The sequence below is a fragment of the Myotis myotis genome, unplaced genomic scaffold, assembly GCF_014108235.1.
Source record: "Myotis myotis isolate mMyoMyo1 unplaced genomic scaffold, mMyoMyo1.p scaffold_m19_p_1, whole genome shotgun sequence".
Taxonomy (NCBI): domain Eukaryota; kingdom Metazoa; phylum Chordata; class Mammalia; order Chiroptera; family Vespertilionidae; genus Myotis; species Myotis myotis.
In genome coordinates this window covers 96,425,594-96,446,708 of record NW_023416313.1, presented here as the reverse complement: position 1 = coordinate 96,446,708, position 21,115 = coordinate 96,425,594, and the positions used below count along the sequence as shown (strand labels likewise).

Below are 21,115 nucleotides of genomic sequence, written 5' to 3'. Positions count from 1 at the left end.
AATCATGCAATTTAATTAGGAATGTTATTTAGGAAAGTAATGACAAAATTCAGACATTCATGGCATTTTTAAATTTCTTTGGAACTTTATTTTAAAACTGTAATTTGAATGAAAGGTAGTTAATATTCAAATTTAAGTATTTCTCTTTTTCCAAAAAAGTGGAAAAAAATCTTGTTAAATTCAGTGGATTAAAATATATTATTACAGTTTGTAAAAAAAAAAAACCCAAAATTGGGTTTTTAGTGAGCTTTTCATTAGAATCTATAATAATAAAAGTGTAATATGCTAATTAGGCCAGACGTCCTTCCTGATGACCTTCTGGACGAAGCCAGGGCTGTGAGGGCTGAGGCAGCAGCAGGGGCGGCAGGTGTGGGGGGCGAGCCCCTTGCATGAATTTCATGCATCGGGCCTCTAGTAACAAATAAGAGCAAAAGATGAGTAAATGACACCTCCCCTGGCTAAGGTCATGGTAGTTTGTAGGATGGCATTTAATCAATAATTACAATAATGAGAAGAACACGGCAGTAGGTTTGAGTAAAGTTCTATGAGATCACACTAAAACACTGTGCCTAGCCCTGGCTGTTGTGGTTCAGTTGGTTGAACATTGTCCCATGCACCAGGAGTTTGCCAGTTGGATTCCCGGTGAGGGCACATGCCCAGGTTGCAGGCTCAGTCCTTAGTAGAGAGGTGTGCAGTAGGCAGCCGATCAGTGTTTCTCTCTTGTCTATGTTTCTCTCTCTCTCCCTCTCTCTCCTCTAAAAAATAAATGAAAACATATTTAAAAAGAAAAAAAAAACTCTGCCTAGGAAGATGTATCTTGATGATCATGAAGGTTTCACCAAGTTTAAATATTAAATTTGACCATCAAAATATGGACATTAGGGCTATTTATCTCTCACTATAGAAGCAGTACATTATAGAAAAGATATAAAATGAAGATATGCCAAAAGAATAAGCCAAAAAAAATAGCTCTGACATATTGCATGATACAGAGAAAAGTACTATTAATACTACAATGTATTTCTTTCTGTCTTTTTTTTCTCTTTTGTGTTATAGGTACAAAATATATATGCATATATATTGTTACCGAATTCAAAGACTACATACCATTTTTCTCTACTTTTTCATTAGTCTTTTTGCACATCTAAGGATGTTTACACAGTATCAAATGCTAAACAACTTTATTACAGATTGAAAATTTCCCCATAGAAAACTTTGATTAAATTATGATCCCACTATCAATATTAGGTAACACAATACTTGCTTCAGGAAAAACTCCTATCAAATACTGAACAATACAATTTGACTATAAATTTCTGTGAACAGAGTAGAAAAAATAATTGTATTTTACTGCATTTCTTTGACTTTTTATAATGTTAAACATTTTATATATCTTTTAGTATTTATATTTTATTTGAATTATCTATTTATGCCACTTGCTGTGAGTTATCTATTTATGGCACTTGCCCATTTTTAAAATTGAGGACTAATTAAATTGTTAGTGTACTTATTGGGTATGTAGTTATATATATTTAGATACATCATAAGTGATTGCCATTTTGTAAGTAAAAATTAAATAGATATACATAATATTAATCATGATCTGTGCTGCTACTGATGTTTTCCTGCTGGCCTTTTACACTTGTATGACACTGAATATAGGACCATCTTTTTTTTCTTAACATTCTTTAATGGTTTTATGTTGTTCTTGTGTGTTTTATGTAATGATCGAGTCTCCAATTAGAGCATTTTAAGATAATATTTTGTTTTTCTGTATTTTCAACAGTAGCACACTGAAGGAAGCTCATAAATGTAGATATTGTAGTGGTATTTTTCACTTTTATCCAGGTGATACTTAATATTTAACAACTAATAGTACATGGTCAGTCATAATGCTCACACACCAGACCAGAGGGCTGAGCCCAGGTCTGGAGGCCTTGTCAAACCAGGTGTTTATCGCTTAGTTGTTGGGTTCTATAGAGGGCATTGCTCATCTCTTTGCAGGGAAGTGAGGAGTTGGAGTGCAGTTAACTTGTTATTTGTTCAGGTTGAACTTTAGAGTCACTTAGTTAAATTTCCAAAAAATATTGCTGGCTTTGAATCTAAGTATAGAATCAAAACTTCCACTTACTAAGGTTATCTTTTAACGAAGTAACATAGGCCCAGAAGGACTTGCCTGAGGTTACAGTTATAACCCAAGGGACATAATTTAAAACAAAAAACAATAGAAATAATTTTGTGATGAGGAAATTGAAGTTGATTTTGGCCTCTTGTCCAAGTCCCCACAAAGTCTCTAGAGGGCATTTAACCTATAGAAATGTGGGCTATTTTGATAATGGTATGATTTGCATGATTTAAATCAGGCAAAATTTATAAAACATAATCTGATAGGAACACATGTGTTGGTTGGCATGTGTGGCCATTGGCTAAGTCAGCCTATGCTTGACATTGGCCATTATACATTCCGATTCCACAGACTGAATATGGTCTGATGACAATATGCAATGAGATGCGTCTGTCAGACATCTGGCAGCCATAATTGAATTGAGGCCCCTCAGTGATTCGGGCCCTAGGCATTTGGACGTCATCTTTGACACTGGGCACCATTATAACAATTGATTCCATCTGGTCTGTTCTGGCTTAGAGGACTCGAATTTTTCTTAGAGAGGCTATTGGCCATGGCTGGTCCTTGTTTATAGAATTTTTCATCTCCCCTGGTTGGGAATTAGTTTGTTTGTGCAAAGCCCTTATTCTAAAGTCAGCCATTCCCCAATACATTAAACAAGGGTAGTTTAGGATGACTAATGATAAATAGAAGTGTTAAACTGTTTTACCATATAAGTTTTTGTTTTTTATTGTGTTCTGGAGGCTCTAAACCAGTGGTTCTCAACCTTCTGGCCCTTTAAATACAGTTCCTCATGTTGTGACCCAACCATAAAATTATTTTCGTTGCTACTTCATAACTATAATTTTGCTACTGTTATGAATCGTAATGTAAATATCCGATATGCAGGATGGTCTTAGGCAACCCCTGTGAAAGGGTCGTTCGACCGCCAAAGGGGTCGCGACCCATAGGTTGAGAACCGCTGCTATAAACTCTCACAATACATAAATTTTCACAAGTTCAATAGAAAACCTGAAAACAAATATGTAATGTATATGATCCAAAATAGCCCTAAATATGTTAAGATATTTAGCTAGCCAGTAGGTAACAGGCTTTTATAGCTGGGAGGGATTGTAAAGGCTATAACGCTGCCCCCTCTCATTTTATAGATAGTAGGCAGTCACATACCTAAAACTTCGATGTAGGTTCTAGGTTCATGATACAGCATTTTCTACAGAAAACCTAAAGTAGCTTATTAAAGACAGATTCTCAGGTTTAATTAAATGCTATTTTCTCTGTTTATAAATTATTTGTAGATATGGCTCATGTGAAAATGAGTTTATTCTTCAAATCTGACAGCTTTATTCGAAAACTCAGTGGATGGTCTGAGTTATTTGACAATTGTCCTTTTTATTATGAAACAGGAAGTTATATCACCATAAAACAAATGCTGAAATCTACTTGAAGTAATGTATTTATTTTTAAATTTCTACTTGGCAGTTAATAATAGAAATTTCTTAATTAACAAGATTATTAATCATTTATTTTAAAGTACTTAACAATCTTTCAAGATATAATAAAAATATAATCAATATTAATGTGCTATTACGGCTATGTTTTTACATTAATTAATATTGTTCCATTTACTCTCATTGGTACAGTCAACTTGATGGATATTGTAGTTCTTATTGCTTTCAAATATTAGATTGTTTATGTAGTTTTGCTCTTTTAAATAATCCAGTTTGTCTAATTTACTTTTTTTAAATTTTCGATTATTTCTTTTTGTCATGTCATTAGGCTTTGTAATAGATTGCTAAATTGACCCCTGAAACACTAATCAGAGGCAGATTAGATAATAGTTAAGACTAAACCTCTGGATCAAGCTCTGGTTACCTTCCTAGTCTAGCACCTCTCATATGTATCAATGTCTTCATGTGTAAAATGGGCAAATAATAATACATGTCAAATACACTAATGTATGCAAATTTTTAGAGCATTGCTTGGAATTTAACTAATCCTAAGTGAGGATCAGTTATTTTTATTAGTATTAACCCATATTAAAAGCAATACATAAAACTCCCATTAACGTAATACAGGTTTATTCTTTCTAATTTTATACTTTAGTAAATATATTACAGTACTTTAAAATTGTCTTAAACTTTAAGCATGTTTTCCATAGAATAATTTGTCATTCTTATGGGTAAAATTAAAATGTCTGCTTATTATCTTATTTAATATATTAAACTTTAGAATTATAAATTAATTCTATTTTGTAATGTTTGATTAGATTTTACCATTCTGCTTATTTTTTTGTATATTTTCTACACGGCCTAATATTCTTTTTTAAAAAATGTTTGTTTATTATTGTTTTCAGAGAGAGGGAGAGAGACATAGAAACATCAATGATGAAAGAGAATCATTGATCAACTGCTTGCTGCACACCCCCTATTGGGGATCGAGCCAGCAACCTGGGCATGTGTCCTGACCGGGGATTGAACCATGATCTTCTGGTTCATAGGTCGATGCTCAACCACTTAGCTGAGCCACACTGGCTAGGCCTGCCTAATATTCTTTAGAAAAATACCCTACAGTAACACAGAACCCTACAATGGCTCAGAAGTCAGAGAAGGAGACTCATGGCGAAGGGGGTGTGCAGGTGCTTAAATGTTGGCTAAGGCCTTTATGGTTCTAATGCTCTGCTGTCTCAGAAACTGAGCTCCCATGCTTCAAAGTTCTTGAGTAATTCTCACTTATTTTCTACTTTTAACTTAAAATTTTTCTCGTTTCATCTACCCCAGATCTTCTCAATTTAGCTGGGCCATGTCCATTCTTCAAAGACATATGTTGCATTTCTTATGAGTCCGTTAAAGGAAAAAGGGCTGAGATGATGAACTGCAACCCTAAGTGTTGTTGAACATCACTCAACTGGCCAGCAACTATTTTAGAATTGAACTCAAATAAGATAAATAGGAGCTATTATAGATTTGTTTTCCCACAGTTTCCTCCTTCATCCACCCTGTTACCTGACTATTAAAAAACATGGCTAAAATCCTAAGAAGTTGGACAATAAATTGCATACATCACTTGTAAGACACTTCTCAAATAAGCAGCAAACTGACGAATCATTCATTTACTCATTCATTCTTTCGTAATAAAAAAAAACTTCAAATAGTTATTACATTTCAGTGTCTGTGCTTGTACTGATGGGACAAAAATATAAGTAAGAGCCCTAACCGGTTTGGCTCAGTGGATAGGGCGTCGGCCTGCGGACTGAAGGGTCCCAGGTTCCATTCCGGTCAAGGGCATGTGCCTTGGTTGCGGGCACATCCCCAGTAGTGGGTGTGCAGGAGGCAGCTGATTGATGTTTCTCTCTCATCGATGTTTCTAACTTTCTGTCCCTCTCCCTTCCTCTCTGTAAAAAATCAATAAAATATATTTTAAAAAATATAAGTAAGATAGAGTCGCTCTTCTAAAACATCCCTGCATCGGGGGTCTTTAAGGCAGGTTTGGGGATGTACTAACAGGACTCACATGACTCAGCATATAGCTGTGCCCATGGTTATGATTTATTACAGAAAAGAGATATAACCAAAATCTGCAGAGGGAAAGGCACTTGTGTGGAACCAGGGCAAGTTTCCAAAAGCCCTCTTCAGCAGGAGCACACAGGATGTTTAATTCCTCCACCAACGAGCTGTGACAACACATGTGAAGTAGTATTGTCTACAGGGAAGGTCATTAGAAACTCAATGCCCAAGGTTTTTAATGGGAGCTGTTCACATAACTGCCTTCTGTCCAGCATTTCCCCAAATTCCAGACTCCCAGGAGGAAGGCAGGTGTTTGGCATAAACCTTATTGTTTACTCAAAAGGCTTAGCCACAGTGAGCCCCTCTTATCTGTTAGGGAAATGGGGGAAATCGCCCTAAGACTAATTTCTTAACCACCAGCCAAGGGCCTCGCAAACACAATTTTCTGTGGATAGCAGTCTCAGGCTGTGTTAACTCTTCTGCATAATTGCACATTCAAGTGACAGGCAGAAAAGTGTTTCAAAAGTCGGGTAAAAAGAGTTATTGCATTATAGAAGAAAACTCAATTAGCTCTGCCTGGGTGACTCAAGGGAAGCTTCATTTAACAAGACAATTATTGAGTTGAATCTTGAAGAAACTTGAAATTTTCTAAAATCCAGAGTGAGGAAAGGCTTGTCTCCATGCAAAAGTAACTGTATTCATTGCAGTAAGGAGATTACTGAGAAATTCTGCGTGGTGGGAGCACAGGGCCTGAAGGGGAGTCAGAGACAAGGGAGTGTTTGGAACAAGAGCATGAAGTGGTTTATAGTTTTGTGAGTGGTAAGGAGCCATTAGAGATTTTAATAGAAAAAATAAGTGAATACGTTTGAAAAGTATATCAGGTAACAACAGAAGGAAACAGGATTGGACAAGAAAGAGTTCGAAGACAGTAAGACCAGTTTTGAGGCAAAGGGTGGTGATGACATGACGTAAGGCACCTATGGAGGGACCAGAATTTGGAGCAGTAGTTCTTACCTGTAAAGGTACAAAGAATTACATCGGGAGCTTAAAAAGATTATGATGTCTAAGTCCCACTAAAGCCCTTTTATATCTCTCAACAAAACATTCTGTATGCTTTCACTTATGTAGCTCTCTTACTCTATAATGCTAACAGTGAAACCTCAAAGTCCACTGGCTAGTCAGTTCATTATAGGACATAACCAGGGACATATCATTTGCATAAAATTTCTCCCTCACTTTGACAATAAATTGAGATGCAAAGCCATATGGCAGTCTACCTTAGCCAAATAATTTTATCTATTCTCAGATGAATCTAGCCAATAAATCTGTACGCAGTGAAGCATATCAGTGTTTCTGCAGAGGACTCAAAGGGGTGACTTTGTTTTCTTGATAAGTGCAGACCAAAGTGCTTATCAAAAAGAGCAGATGGATCCTAATTACATAAGATTCATGTCAGTATATGTAGTTACTTCTTTTTTTTTTTTTAAATATATTCTATTGATTCTTCACAGAGAGGAAGGGAGAGGGATAGAGAGTCAGAAACATCGATGAGAGAGAAACATCGACCAGCCGCCTCCTGCACACCTACTACTGGGGATGTGCCCGCAACCAAGGCACATGCCCTTGACCGGAATCGAACCTGGGACCCTTCAGTCCGCAAGCCAACGCTCTATCCACTGAGCCAAACCGGTTTGGCTGTAGTTACTTCTTGGTGGTTCCATGTGTATTGTGCATATGATTTGTATGCAAGCCTCAAGAAATGGGTTCCAAGATGTTTTCAACATATAACTATTATAATAATTAAATGTAAGGTATTTAAATAAAATCATTAGGATAGCACACAAATATAAACATATATAGCCCTGCACAGCTTTCTTCCCTATTGTTTTTATATTATTTTATATTATTTAATTTTATGGTATATGATGGCACAAAAGAGACTTGCTAGGTTTGCAAATAATGATAGAAGGATATACATAAATTTCCTTTATTCTCATTAGCCAGGCATTATTGGATTTCATAGCGATGTGCTATTTGAAATATAATGAAGTGACTCCTTCAGTAATAGCTTATCAGCTATTTTAATTAAGTAAAATATTTTAAGAATGTGTTAAGATCAACTTATATGTTATATACAAAAAATACATCCTTAAGTTTTCTCTCTTTATATTCAAATGGCAGTCATTAGATATCCTATCTAATAATAGAGAAACATGGCAATTAATCATAACTTCGCTGCCCTTCCCATTGGCTAATCAGCGAGATATGCAAATTAACTGCCAACCAAGATAGCTGCCTGCAGCCAGGCAGCTGAAGCGAACAGGAGGCTTGCTTGCTCCTGGGATGGAGGAAACCAAGGTTCCCCGCCTGCCGCTGCTGGCCTCTGAGCTGCACTCTAAGAAACAATGTTGCAATTATAGAAGCTAAATAAACCCCAGAAACCTGCTTTCAGCCTTCAGAGCTGGAGCGAGCAGGACCGCAACAGAGTTACAATTATAGAACCCAAACAAACCCAGATACCTGCTTTCAGCAGCCGAGGTCTCAGAGCTGGAGCCGAGCCTCAGAGCTAAAGCCAGCTCTCAGCTCCAGTGACAGCCATAGAAGGTAAATAAATCCCAGAATAAAAAAAAAGAAAAAAAGGAGAGGTTGGGACCTTCAGTCACCTGCCAGCCTGAAAACGGCCCTCAGCCCCTCACTCAGACTGGCCAGGCACCCCAGTGGGGACCCCCACCCTGAAGGGTGTATGACCAGCTGCAAACAGCCATCATCCCCTCATCCAGGCTGGCCAGGCACCCAAGCAGGACCCCCACTCTGATCCGGGACACCCTTCAGGGCAAACCAGCCGGCCCCCACCCATGCACCAGGCCTCTATCCTATATAGTAAAAGGGTACTATGCAAACTGACCCTAACAGCAGAAAGACTGGGAATGACTGGTCACTATGACACACACTGACCACCAGGGGACAGACGCTCAATGCAGGAGCTGCCCTCTGGTGGTCAGGTCGCTCTCTCATGGGAGGAGCTCTGTTCAGCCACAAGCCAGGCTGATGGCTGCCAGTACAGCGGTGGTGGTGGGAGCCTCTCTCGCCTCCTCAGCAGTGCTAAGGATGTCCAACTGCAGTTTAAGCCTGCTTCCCACTGGCAAGTGGGCATCCCCTGAGGGCTGCCGGGCTGCCAGAGGGATGTCTGATTGCCATCTTAGGCCCAATACCCCGGGGAGCGGGGAGTCCCAGACTGTGAGAGGGCACAGGCTGGGCTGAGAGACCCCCTCCCCCACAAGTGCACAAATTTTTGTGCACTGGGCCTCTAGTATTTAATGTTTTGTTGAGTTATATGATTAACAACTATAGCAAAATACGTTGGAGAACATTATCTTTGAAGGGTTTCAGCGGTATTTTAATTAACATACAGTGGACAGAAAGCATACAATCTGTTCAAACAGATGATTCGAAGATCCCTCCTGTTGCTTTTGTTTTCACTGCTGCTGGGAAGGGAAAGATTATATTACATACATCGTTCATCTTGCTTCTGAATGATTTGTTTTGGTGGTGATTTAAATTATTTTCATGAGTTTGAAAACTTGTGAAGTGTATAGGAATAATTCACAGTGTAGATAACTAGGTCGTGGTTTTGCCAGTTTTTCTCCATCTTTATTTCTGTAAAACATCCATTTTTGACTTGTCTTATCTTCGTTAAAAATGATTCTGAAAAGGGACCAAAATCTAAGCCAATTTTATACTTCAGTCTTGATGAACCAAGTGCTACTGAATAATGAACATATAGGCGTGCATCCTCTGTACATGATTGGGCGGTCTTGCTTATTCATCACATAACCAGAGAAAAAGAGTTATATCTAAAATAGCAACCAAAGGAAAATTCATGGAGGCCAGGCTCTAAAAATTAAAAATTTTCTCATTAGAAAACCCTCAGGTCCTTCTTTAATTATGTTTAGTCTTTGTAAATACAATTGGAGGCAGTAAGTGATCCATTTTTATCAATTTATCCAGTTTAATTTAGCAAATTTTAGAAGGAGCAAGCCCATCCATGATGGAGACAATCCAATCAATGATTGTATTAGCTGATGTGATGGTAAAGCAAGAGAGAAAAATTTTAAAACACAGCTGAAAAACTAAAAAAAAAAACACAACACCAAAACTGCACAGGTATCTGGAGACTTACCTTTGTAAGTGCTGGAGTTAACATTGATTCTTGCTTCATCTGGGAGGCCTACCTGTTGGTTAATTTACCTTCCCCAGTAATCTTAATAATAAAATTTGAATAGTCACTGTAAAAACAGGAGTTTGACACATTAATGAAACAACCCAAACTTCAGTGTAAGTGGTGTTAAAAGATAATGTTTGACATATTACAAAATTTAAGTTCACCTGAGCAAGAATCAATTCCAAGGGACAGCACCAAATCAGAAGGGTTTAGGAGCACGCCAAGGACAGGAGCTAGGGGAAAGACTTTTCTGGAGAAAAGGTGGAAGCAAAGTAAGGAAACCATTTGATTGGCTACAGCTTCAGCATTTGCTGGATTCAGAAAAGCAGAGTTGGCTGTTAGTGACTGATGGCCCTTAGGTTTGATTTCTTAACCCTGAGGCATTTACAGGCTTAGGTTGGGGTTTGCTTACTATGTAACAGGCTGCTAAGGTATTAGTACCACCTCATTCTAATGGCCTCCTTGTTTAATTAACTTAACAGTGGGGAATATGAACTTTATTGTTCCTGAGATTTGAAGTGCCCTTTCATTTCTTCTCTTGGGTAAGAAAGCAGGGAGAGAAAGAGAAAGGGGGCTCAGGGAAGTTGGGAAATGGAATTCCTATGCACACAGCCTCTCCCGTGCTGCTTATTCCACCTACTGCCTGCCCTGGGCCAGAACTGCAGGAGCTCGTGTGACTGACCGGCCTGACAGGCATCATGGAAAATACTATATTTTATCTTGTGCTATAAACATCTGAAAAGATAGTGGTAAAATCAATATCAGTTAATTAATATCCAACAATAATACTAATTTAAAAGAAACTCAGAGTTGTTTTGAAGATTTTAATAAAATCAAAGTCTTTGAAGTTTTTGGTATATTTTCCCTAATTTACATTATACTAGAAGGAAAAACAAAACAAAAAACACCTCTGGTTGGACCCGTTCCTTTTGCGTGATTTTAAAAAATATTTCTTTGTATCTAGGACTTTTGACTCCATTAACTGCATTGCATTTGCCACATTGCTTATCTAGGTTGACAATTGAGCCAGGACCCTGTGTAGATTTTCAGTTGTCCCTCCAGGACTGTTTGTATTCAGATGCCCACCCCCCTAGAGCAAGGCAAATGCACAGCCCTAAGGTTAACCTAAGCCTGGTGCTAGGAGGTCCTGATTTGGTTGTTGTAAAACTTATTGCTTACCTTTGTTGTAAGCTGCCTCATATATTTTTAGTAATGAGGCAGGATATATAAATGAAGCAAATAAAACTGCTCTCTGTATCTTCGCCTAGAATCATAGGTCTTACACATCCTCAGGAAAAGCTGTCTACTTCAGGTAAAACAGTGTCATTCCCATTTACAATATAGGGTAACTAAAGCACAGGGAGTTTTGTGAACTATTCTCAACCCCATATCCAGCAAACCTAACAATAAAATTTCCACTCAAAGTCTCCTGAATCCTTGTACAGTATTTCTTCTATTACACAATTCTGTCTAGTCCTGTCATTCTTGCTCCAAAGAGACTGTCAACAATTCATCGGCCTATTCACTCATTCAACAAAAATTTACTGAGCACAGTCCAATGGCTAGTGGGAACAACAGTGTTAAAAACAAACATTTCCCTCCCTGGTTAGGTGGCTCAGTTGGCTGGAGTGTTGTCCTATGCACCAAAGGGTTGAGGTTTCAATTCCTGATCAGAGTACATACCTAGCTTGCTGCAAATTCAATCCCCCGTAAGGGTGCATACTGGAGGCAACCAATGGATGTTTCTCTCTCATATCTATGTTTCTCTCCCTCCCCTTCCTTTCTCTCTAAAATAAATAAAATCATATCCTCAAGTGAGTATTAAAAAAAAGGAAATATTTCTTGTAGTGGAGGGTGGGAGGGGACCATAATCAACCCTTTTCGTACATGAGCTTTTTGTGGTCTTACAGCAGTTCTATGAATTGAACATAGTGCTACATTTTTGTGGTATTTCTGGAGTTCTTGGTCATTTTCATTCTCCATGGTTCTTTTAAATCCTATCATTCTATGAGCCCATAGAAAAGTCTAGATTGCTGACCCTGTGGTAGTGTTTCTCTCTAAGCTGTATCCACTAAAGCATCAGGCAGTAGGAGATCTTTTAAGTTCATGATGAAACCAAAGAATAGTCTCTCTGTCAAGAAGAATTATCACCTTTTTTTTGAGTTGAAAGGGAGATGTTTTAGACTATTTTCCTGTGATGAGTAGTGGTAGCCTTACCTTAGTTATTAGAGTTCTGAGTAACTGAGTCAATGGTATCATAAGCCACATTAAACACATTTTGGTTTCTTGGAATGTTCTTGTATTGAGAGGAACCTCACAGCTATGATGAAATCACTGCTCTCTTAAGCTCTTTTTGAAGCCGTATCCTGCCAGTTATAAAGGCTGTCATTTCATATCTTTTGGTAATAGTTGTGTAGAAGAGGACTGTTCTTCCTAGTCAGAAACTGATTTCTCAGACTTGTGGTATACCTTCCCCTGCTGACCCACAGAAATGAAAGACTAGGACTAATGATTAAATCTAATTTTCCCTCCTGTAGTGGCAGGATGAGCTGGGTCAGCAAGGACAGTCCCTGCAGATAGCTTTAGAATACCTTTGTGATTTGATCCCCTTGCCTTCCATTTCATTTCTCTATGTGCCTATCACTGTCATTCTGTACCACCCCAGCAAGTTTCTAAGGTAAGAACAGCACAAGTGAACAAGAGCATTTGTGATGCCTCCTGAGAGCGTTGCTTATTAAATGAGTTAGGCAGTGAGCCAAGTCTGACTTGTGAGCTACAAAGCAGGGTAGCACATTTACACGAAGATCATTCCGTGTATTATTTAAACCGTTCACATTATTGTCCCTCTGTTGTTCAACATAACTCATGTGAAATGGATATTAGTTCACAAGTTAATAATGTCTGACTTTTATATTCAAATGGACTGAGAATCACTTGGTTTTCATTCCTTTGTCTAGATTGTAGCTTGTTTTCTCAGAACAACCGGGGAATATTTATGGAGTGTGTTATGGAAGGTGGGGAGGGAAGGGAATAAAAATGCATTGCTTTAGGGCTGCACATCTGTTTTAGAGACTCTGCTGGGTCTTCACATTAACCACTGTCACGACTTATGATGTGTCCCAAAATTGCATTCTACTCAGAGACGTGCATACCGACTCAAAATATTACCATTAAACAGATTTCACTGGTATGAATTAGTTCTCTATTTTCATGACTAGCAGATATTTTTCCTACTGAAGTTGATACCATGTGTATGATTCATAGCAAGTAAGTAATTCGTTGTTTTATTTACTTTCAAACAGATTGGCAACACCACGTTGCTCAGGCCTTCCCGCAAGCAGAAGAGGAGGTAGAAGTAGACACACATACATTCAGCCACAGGTGGAAAAGGAACACAGATCCCCTCAAGGCTGTGGACACGAACCGAGCGAGCGTGGGCCAAGACTCCCCAGAGCCCCGAGGCTTCACAGACCTGCTGCTGGAAGATGGGCAGGACAACACCACCCAGATTGAGGTAAACAGCCTGAATAATTGAAATGGATTAATGAGTACAGTTGTGGTAAGGCACCGATATATATGTACTGTCATTTCAGCTCAACCTAGGACTTTTGGACCATTTTTTTTTTTTGTAAAGATCAATTTAATTCATAGATAAATAATTAATTTGTTAATATTCAGTAATCCAATAATAAACAATTCTATTAAACAAATAAATAGGTAAACCATTTACTCACCCATAAATTCATTTACTCATGAAACAGACAAGCATGGACTTGGTGTGGTGAAGGCAGTGAGGGGAACACAAAGATGAAGACAATACAGCACCTGCCTGCAGGGGATGTACCATGTAAGAGGGTCTCCTCGCCATTATCAAATCATCCCTATACCATGTGATATGTAGAGAAATATATACAGGCTGTAGCATAGCAGGCATGGAGGAGGGAGTGACCATCTGCTTGGGGCTAGGAGGTGGGCTGTTGTCAAAGAAGTTAACTCTAGAGGTGGGCATTTAGTCAGGGTCTTGGCAGGTTGAGAAGAGTCCACCAGATTGACAACTTGGCAGTGGGGAGAGAGAAGAATCCTGGCAGAGAGAATTTCATCTGCAGAGGCCGAGTCGAACAATAGCTTGGCATGCTGAGGGGTCCAGGGCTGGGGTACTTCTGGCTTGTAGGGCTTTCCATGCTAAAAATGGGGCAGTGCTGGGCAAACTGGGACGGTTGGCCACTCTGACTGTAATTCTTTGTTATGGGTGGAGCTAGGAGGTGGAAGGGGAAGGGAGGAAGGAGAACGGGTTGGTGATGGGCTTGGTGAGTCTGGAAATTTGCTGAGGGCATATTTTAGATAGATTTTAGGGTTACCCAGAGGCCTCAGTCCTGAACATTGCAAATCATAAAATATGATCTTGTTAGTACACTAGATATAACAAAAACAACACTTATGGAAATAAGCAAAAACCACCCAAATGAGAACAGAAGCTGTTTTACTCAGCTTGCAATAACAAGGGGGCCAGCCTCCATCCCTTGCCTTTGGTGGAGACTCATAAGTAGTCAAGGCATGGGAAAGGTTTTCAGTTAAAAAATTGAGAAATCTTTGCGTAAGCTCTGATTGGTGATTGTTGGCCTGCAGAAGCTAGAGGTAGGCTATTGAAAAACAGAACACTTCCTGTGACTGGTTGGGGGGGGCATATACAGCTCTCTGTGGTTGGTCCTGAGTTGGACGCAGGGACAAAAAAATAGAGAAGTATTAATCAAGTCCTGCCCATCATGGGCCAGTTGCTGCCAAGCTTCTGTTCTGGCTCCCTGGACTCTAGATCAGTGGTTCTCAACCTGTGGGTCGCGACCCCTTTGGCGGTTGAGCGACCCTTTCACAGGGGTCAGCTAAGACCATCCTGCATATCAGCTATTTACGTTATGATTCATAACAATAGCAGCATTACAGTTATGAAGTAGCAGCAAAAATAATTTTATGGTTGGGTCACAACATGAGGAACTGTATTTAAAGGGCCAGAAGGTGGAGAACCACTGCTCTAGAGGATGGGGTCAGAGTTCTGTTGTCATCCATGGTCTGACCATTGTCCATTTGTATATTCTCTTTCAATCTGCAGTTTTAGTTTCTACTTTCTCCCAGGTGACATGCTTAATACTTTTTAAAAACCAGACACCATTCTTTTTTTACTGCTGTGAACTACTCACTATTTAGGAAAAAACTCAGTTCATGAAATAGAAGCAACATAGCTCTGCCAATTGTATCAAGGCATCACTTGCTGCCTCATTAGCGAGGGGACTTTTCAGAAGATCTGCAGCACAGGCCAGTGGCATTCTATGTATGTGGGAAGCCCAACGATTTTCAAAACCCCTCTCCGTCTCCTTAACTAGTATGTGACTCTGATGGCCCCGGGCTGCCTCAGCCAGGACCCTTAACAGGCCACAGAGGGTGTGCCAGGAGCAGAAGCCGCACAATATCTCTGAGAAGCTATTGGACTCCTGCCGTGTGCCTGCTATTTTGGCAACTATGTTGTTATAGCAACTCAGAGTAGGGAACATTACTCTTCCCTGAGAAGCTCTTCAGCTGGGGGGCAGTAAAGAAAGGAGAGCTCAGCAGAGGTGTTTACTCTCTGCACACAGCTGCACCACTGAGATGGCAAGCGGGGGCACAAATTCCTAGAACTCTGTGATCTCTGTGCAGGATGCCGAATTCCCCCTAATCTCTTGTAGAATAGAAAAGCCCTTTGCTCAAGGATGTATGAACCCTCCTCGAAATACAGCCCAGTAGCTATTATAGCTCTGACTTTGTAATTCAGCCATTTTTTTCTTTTTCTACTTTAACAGAGGGAGACCTCATCATGTCAGTGATTTTGAATCGGTGAAAAGAAAAAGGAAAGATGGTGCAGGGCGCTATTTACTGGGTGCTCGAGCGGCGCTAAGATCGGCCAGGCGTTGCATGGATATTGTTTTTCTTAGTCCTTATATCGGCCTAGCGATCGGCATCCCCGGGTTCTCGGAGCCATCTCAGTGACTTACATGAGGGTGATATCAGGTTTAGTGTTTCAGATTCAGGTTTAGCATTTTTAATAAGGACTCCCATTAATGAGTAAGGAAGCTGAAGCTCGCATGTAAACTCAGGTTTAGCCTTCCTACTGGACTTGGCTTCCTCTAATATATAAGGAACAATAAATGGCATTTTGATTTTGGGAGGATTTTGGACAGCGGCAGCACCCAGATAGCAATATGACAGCAGCATTAGAGTTTCAGTCTGGCTGGAAGGGGACTTACCTTGAAATTAGATGTGTACAGGAATAGGACTCCCTCTATTTTGAGTTTATTTATTTTGATGGCATTCTGGGGACTGGTGAAGATTATTGGGGATCTAAAGTCCCATAAGTCATCTCTTGGCACCACCATAACTCTGGAAACAAAAGCCTACATCTGAAACTTTTCTGCGAAGGTTATTTATCCTGGCCCCTGAAATAGTATTTTTGAACATTGTTGCACCTCTTTTTGGGGAAAACACTTTTGCTGGATGGAGGTAAACAGGAATAAAAAGAGAAATGAACCACATGTTTATAGAGTGACTGTTCTGTGCTGGGTATCGGGGCAAGATCTTTCTTGTCTTTTAGGAATAGGCATTTTGCTCTATTTAGCTGATTATAAGAAATAGCATGAAAGCCAGTATGCTTTTTCCTTTAGATCAGCAGTTCTCAACCTGTGAGTCGCGACCCCTTTGGCGGTCGAACGACCCTTTCACAGGGGTCCTCTAAGACCATCCTGCATATCGGATGTTTACATTACGATTCATAACAGTAGCAACATTACAGTTATGAAGCAGCAACGAAAATAATTTTATGGTTGGGTCACAACATGAGGAACTGTATTTAAAGGGCCAGAAGGTTGAGAACCACTGCTTTAGATGCTTCCACAGTCGATGTCAGGAATCAGAATTATTTTGCCTGAGAGCCCGGGCTGTACTCGGAGTTCTTAAAAAATAATTTGTATCCCACTGAGATTAAAACCACCCATTAGGCATGTGCATGTCCTCACTTCTGCCATGTCTAGACTTTATATCCCACTTTCACTAAACAAAAACAAAAGACAATAGCATATTTACTATTTTGGCACAAATTCATTATGAAACAAAGACTCTTATTCTCTTAAATTGGTGACAGTATTTTTTCTGGCTCTGCACAAGAACAGATAATGGTGGGATTGTAGAACCCAGTGTCCCAGCTAAAGAATTCTTCCAAGTGAAGTTTTTTGTTGTTGCCATTGTTTTTTGTTGTTTTTCTTTTTAAAATATTCTTCCGGTGAGGATATAAAGATGTCTTGAAATCATTTGTACTTCCTGTTGAGCCAGCATGGACTCAACAGTGAGCAAATGCCACTGTTGATCTGAATGTTGGTCCATGTGAGACTTCCTTTTTGTAATTTCTCTGATCGTGTGGACATGTAACCACTTAGCCAAGGAGAAGAACAGGGCCTTCTTCTGATTTGTAGGTGTTGAGTGTGTGGTGTCATAAGGCAATCAATCATTCCTGTGCTATGTTTTGTGATTACTTTGGGAATATGAAGGCTTTCAGGACTTTCAGGTAAAGTAGAATTCCATCCACACTCAGCCTTGCTTGAGCAGCCTTCAGTGAACCCCATGACCCCAGGGACACACACATGCACGAGCAGTCCGGGTATCTGCACCTTGCCGCTGGCTGCCCAGAGAACTCAGAGCGTCAGAGGTGCCTTGTACAACCGAGAGGGCCTGAGGGGTCAGTGTTTGGTGAGTTTCATAAAGCTCACTTATATTATCTTATTCCTGTGTGAAGGTGTTGGTAACTTACTATTCTTCACTTGACATAAATCAACCCCGAATTCCTTTCTAACACACTAAACCAAATATGTGTTTTTTAACACTTATTCATATGGAGTTTTATATTCCCTCTCTTGGGAAAATGGAAGTGTTTCTGAAAAGGATTTTTTTAAACATTTATTTTTTGGTTTTAATTTATTTTTAAATTTATTTTATCTTTATTATTGAAGGTATTTTCCCCCCATGGACCCTTTCCACCCCACTCCAACCCCCCATCTGAGGCCTTCACCCCACTATTGGGTTATGCCTATATGCATATAAGTTCTTTGATTAATCGTTGAAAAGGATTATTACATGTGATTCTTTTTTCTTGATTGAAAAGCACCTGGATGTCTTGAAGAAGGGAAGATTTAAAAGTAGGGCTATGGATTGTGTAAGTGTAGTTTTATGTTCCAAACTGACTCGGAAATTGTGAGCTTGACCGGTGCCTCTCAGTTGATACAGATGTGTCTAGACCACAGGCCACACTTTGAGTTGCAAGGAGTTAGAGTACCAGGTAGATTTACCTAGTGGTTTTGAGGATAGAAAGGTTCCAAAAACCCTTAGATAGAGTTGCTTACCATCAACATGTCTCATGGATTTCTCATTCCGGTACCAAATTAGAAACTGCAGGTATCTTTGGCAATTCTTGAATCATGCATGTTTTTCTTATCTGAAGAGGTACTATGGAGAATGGTCACCAAATATGTGTGATAAATGTAGCTAAAAACTAGAGCTCAATCATTTTTCTCTTAACTGCATACGGGAAAACTCTCTGATCTTCTGTTGGGGGGTCGACATTTGTCCAGTGTGTCTGCATCTTATTTTAACAACTTGCACAATATATTTCTCTAAAAAGTTAGCAATTGCTAATTGGTGCACACATGGTTATCATGTGTGTGCCAATATTTTATCACACTTTCTCACTAGGTAATGCATTTGAAAGGAAAGAAGTCACTGTCAAATGCTTAATCTTAAAAAAAAAAAAAAGAGTATGGTTGCTTTGATGGTTATGTTACAAAGAAAAAGGCAAATTCTATTATGTCCCATCTGGGCAGAATGTCCATGGTATATTTGCAGTATAGAGAATACATCAGAATATTCTCAGTAAATGAAAATCCTACCGCTCCTGTGTCTCAGAGGTCTAATGGCAACAATAATGAATAAAAATGTAAGGTAGTAATAAAACACATCCCATTTCACGGAAAGAGAGTAATGGAAGCTGGCAGAATACTGCTGTCCTGATTCTTTCTAGGCCACTGTTCTGTTTAGTGATCGCATGGAAGAGGAGACTTTCATCCGGGAAGAATGTGACCATGCACATTTGTGACATTTTTCCAAAAGGAAAAAGTATCACCTGATACTGAACAGCTCTGTTACTATATTTATTATGAATGTGAAAAGCTGGTGTTGGTTTTTCTTAATGAAACATTTCCATTTTAGGGGGTGTTAAACTCTCAGAGGCTTTAGTATGTGGTTGCAGAACCAGAAAGCTGTGCAAGGGAATTCTAAGATTAGTCCTGAAGGAACACACTTGTTTGACTCAAGAATGAATTGAAATTTCCCAAATGCATGTTGGTGTCAGATTGGCTTCCACAAAAGATGAGAAAGAAAGATATGAGGGCATATGAACCAAGTCAGAAAGAAAGAGTTAGAAGGTAGCCATGTGTCAGATATATCTAGACAGTGAGTTTCACACAGATTTGGCTTACACAACAAATACTTATTTCTCACACTTCTGCAGGCAGAGAAGTCCAAGATCAGGGGTGCTGGAGGATCAGGTGTCTGGTGAGAGCCTGTTTCCTGGTTGATAAATGGCCATTATTCTACCGAGTCCTCACATGGTTGAAAGGGCTAGAAAGCTATCCGGGGCCTCTTTTAAAAGGGCACTAATTCCATTTATGGGGGCTCCACCCTCATGACCTAATCACCTCCCAAAGGTCCCACTTTCTAATATGATCACATTGAGGGGAGGGGGGGTTAGGATTTCAACATATGAATTTCGGGGGTTGAGGAGAGGGGCACAAAATTCAGTTCACAACACTGTGTTAAGGTGTTTTGGATTCATTAGGAAGGTACTTGGAAGCCACTAAAATATTTGAAATAGGATCAGGCAAGATTCCATTGATGTTCCTAAAATATTGCTATGGGAGTCTGAGTTGGGGTTGGAAGAGGCAGCTCACATCTAGGGATGGAAAGATAAATTAACTTTAGATGAGAATTGTGGAGTAACATGAGAAGGAAGTTAGAGAAAAGGCTGTGGATAAGCATAAGAATTTGAGAAAGACTTAGATTTCTAATTATTAACTTACATTAACTGCCGGGACCAAAGTTTTGCCCAACCTTCTGGTGCTTGCTTGACTCTGAGGGTTAATTGCCTCCCTGGCTGTGTGGTCAGCCACAAGTGTGACAGCACCCACTTCACGTGGGTTGGGAACTGACCTTATGTCCTCAACTCTGCATTGCCAGAGATTGTATGTCAGCTGACAACAAAATCTATTTCATTTTCTTCTGTTTTGGTAATTGGCAAAAACATGTAGTTTTTTTAAAACTGCTTATTTAATCCCATTCATTTTCTTACGGAATATTGATAAGGACTTTTAGTTTTCAAAGAAGAAAATGCACTGAAAATAGCAGACAGACATGATCTGCAATGATTGCTCATCCTCTAAAAAGATAATGAGGATTAAAATAGGGTATCATATATCTTGCTCAGTTATATATTATTCTTAGCTTGACATATCAGGTCTTTATTGAAACAAAAATGGAAGAAAATTCATAACTGTCCTTCACAGAGTTACATAAAGAATAAGTGCATTGTCTCACGATGCTTCCTCATGAGCTAATTAAGTTAACATAGTTTTGGCATGGAAATAGTCTTCAAAATGATGTATACAGGGCATAAAATTATTAAGTGTGTTAGTCATATAAATTATTTGCAGAACCAGAATTATGTTCCAGAGTGAAAACTATATTTGAATTCTCCATGTACAGAGAGAAATATTATATTTAACCTCCCCCACCAGGACCCTGAGATTAATTCTAAGAATATTTGCACTCAGTTTTTCCAGCCTCAGTTTCTTACCACTCATGGGGACCCTATTATATCCTCTGCCTCTCTTTGCACTAACTAGTGACAGTGATAGGAGACTTCTAATATAGGAAACACCAGGTAACTATTAATCAGTTGAATTTCTATTCTATCTAATTGCAATCTCATTTTTCTTCTTTGCCCAAACTAACTTTCAACAGAAAATTTAAAATACACTTTCATGAAAATTACTATTTTCAATTAAAAAATTATAGTACAGACCAATGTCATAGGTCTAGATCTTTCATTGATTTTAAAAACTCATGCTGAAAAGCAGATTGATTGGTTTGATAATCCAGTTTTATATGCTGTGCAAAGGGTTCAGGGTGAAGGAGCAAGTG

At 39.2% G+C, this 21,115-nt stretch overlaps 1 protein-coding gene across 2 annotated transcripts in view; it reads left to right on the top strand.

Moving 5' to 3' along the window:
• PLXDC2 (plexin domain containing 2) overlaps positions 1–21,115 on the top strand; it is a 412,799-nt gene that overhangs the window by 157,767 nt on the left and 233,917 nt on the right. For both annotated transcript variants that reach the window (XM_036345506.1, XM_036345495.1), the window contains one exon: positions 13,153–13,364. In XM_036345506.1, coding sequence (XP_036201399.1) covers positions 13,153–13,364 — 212 coding nt within the window. The remainder of the gene's footprint in view (positions 1–13,152; positions 13,365–21,115) is intronic.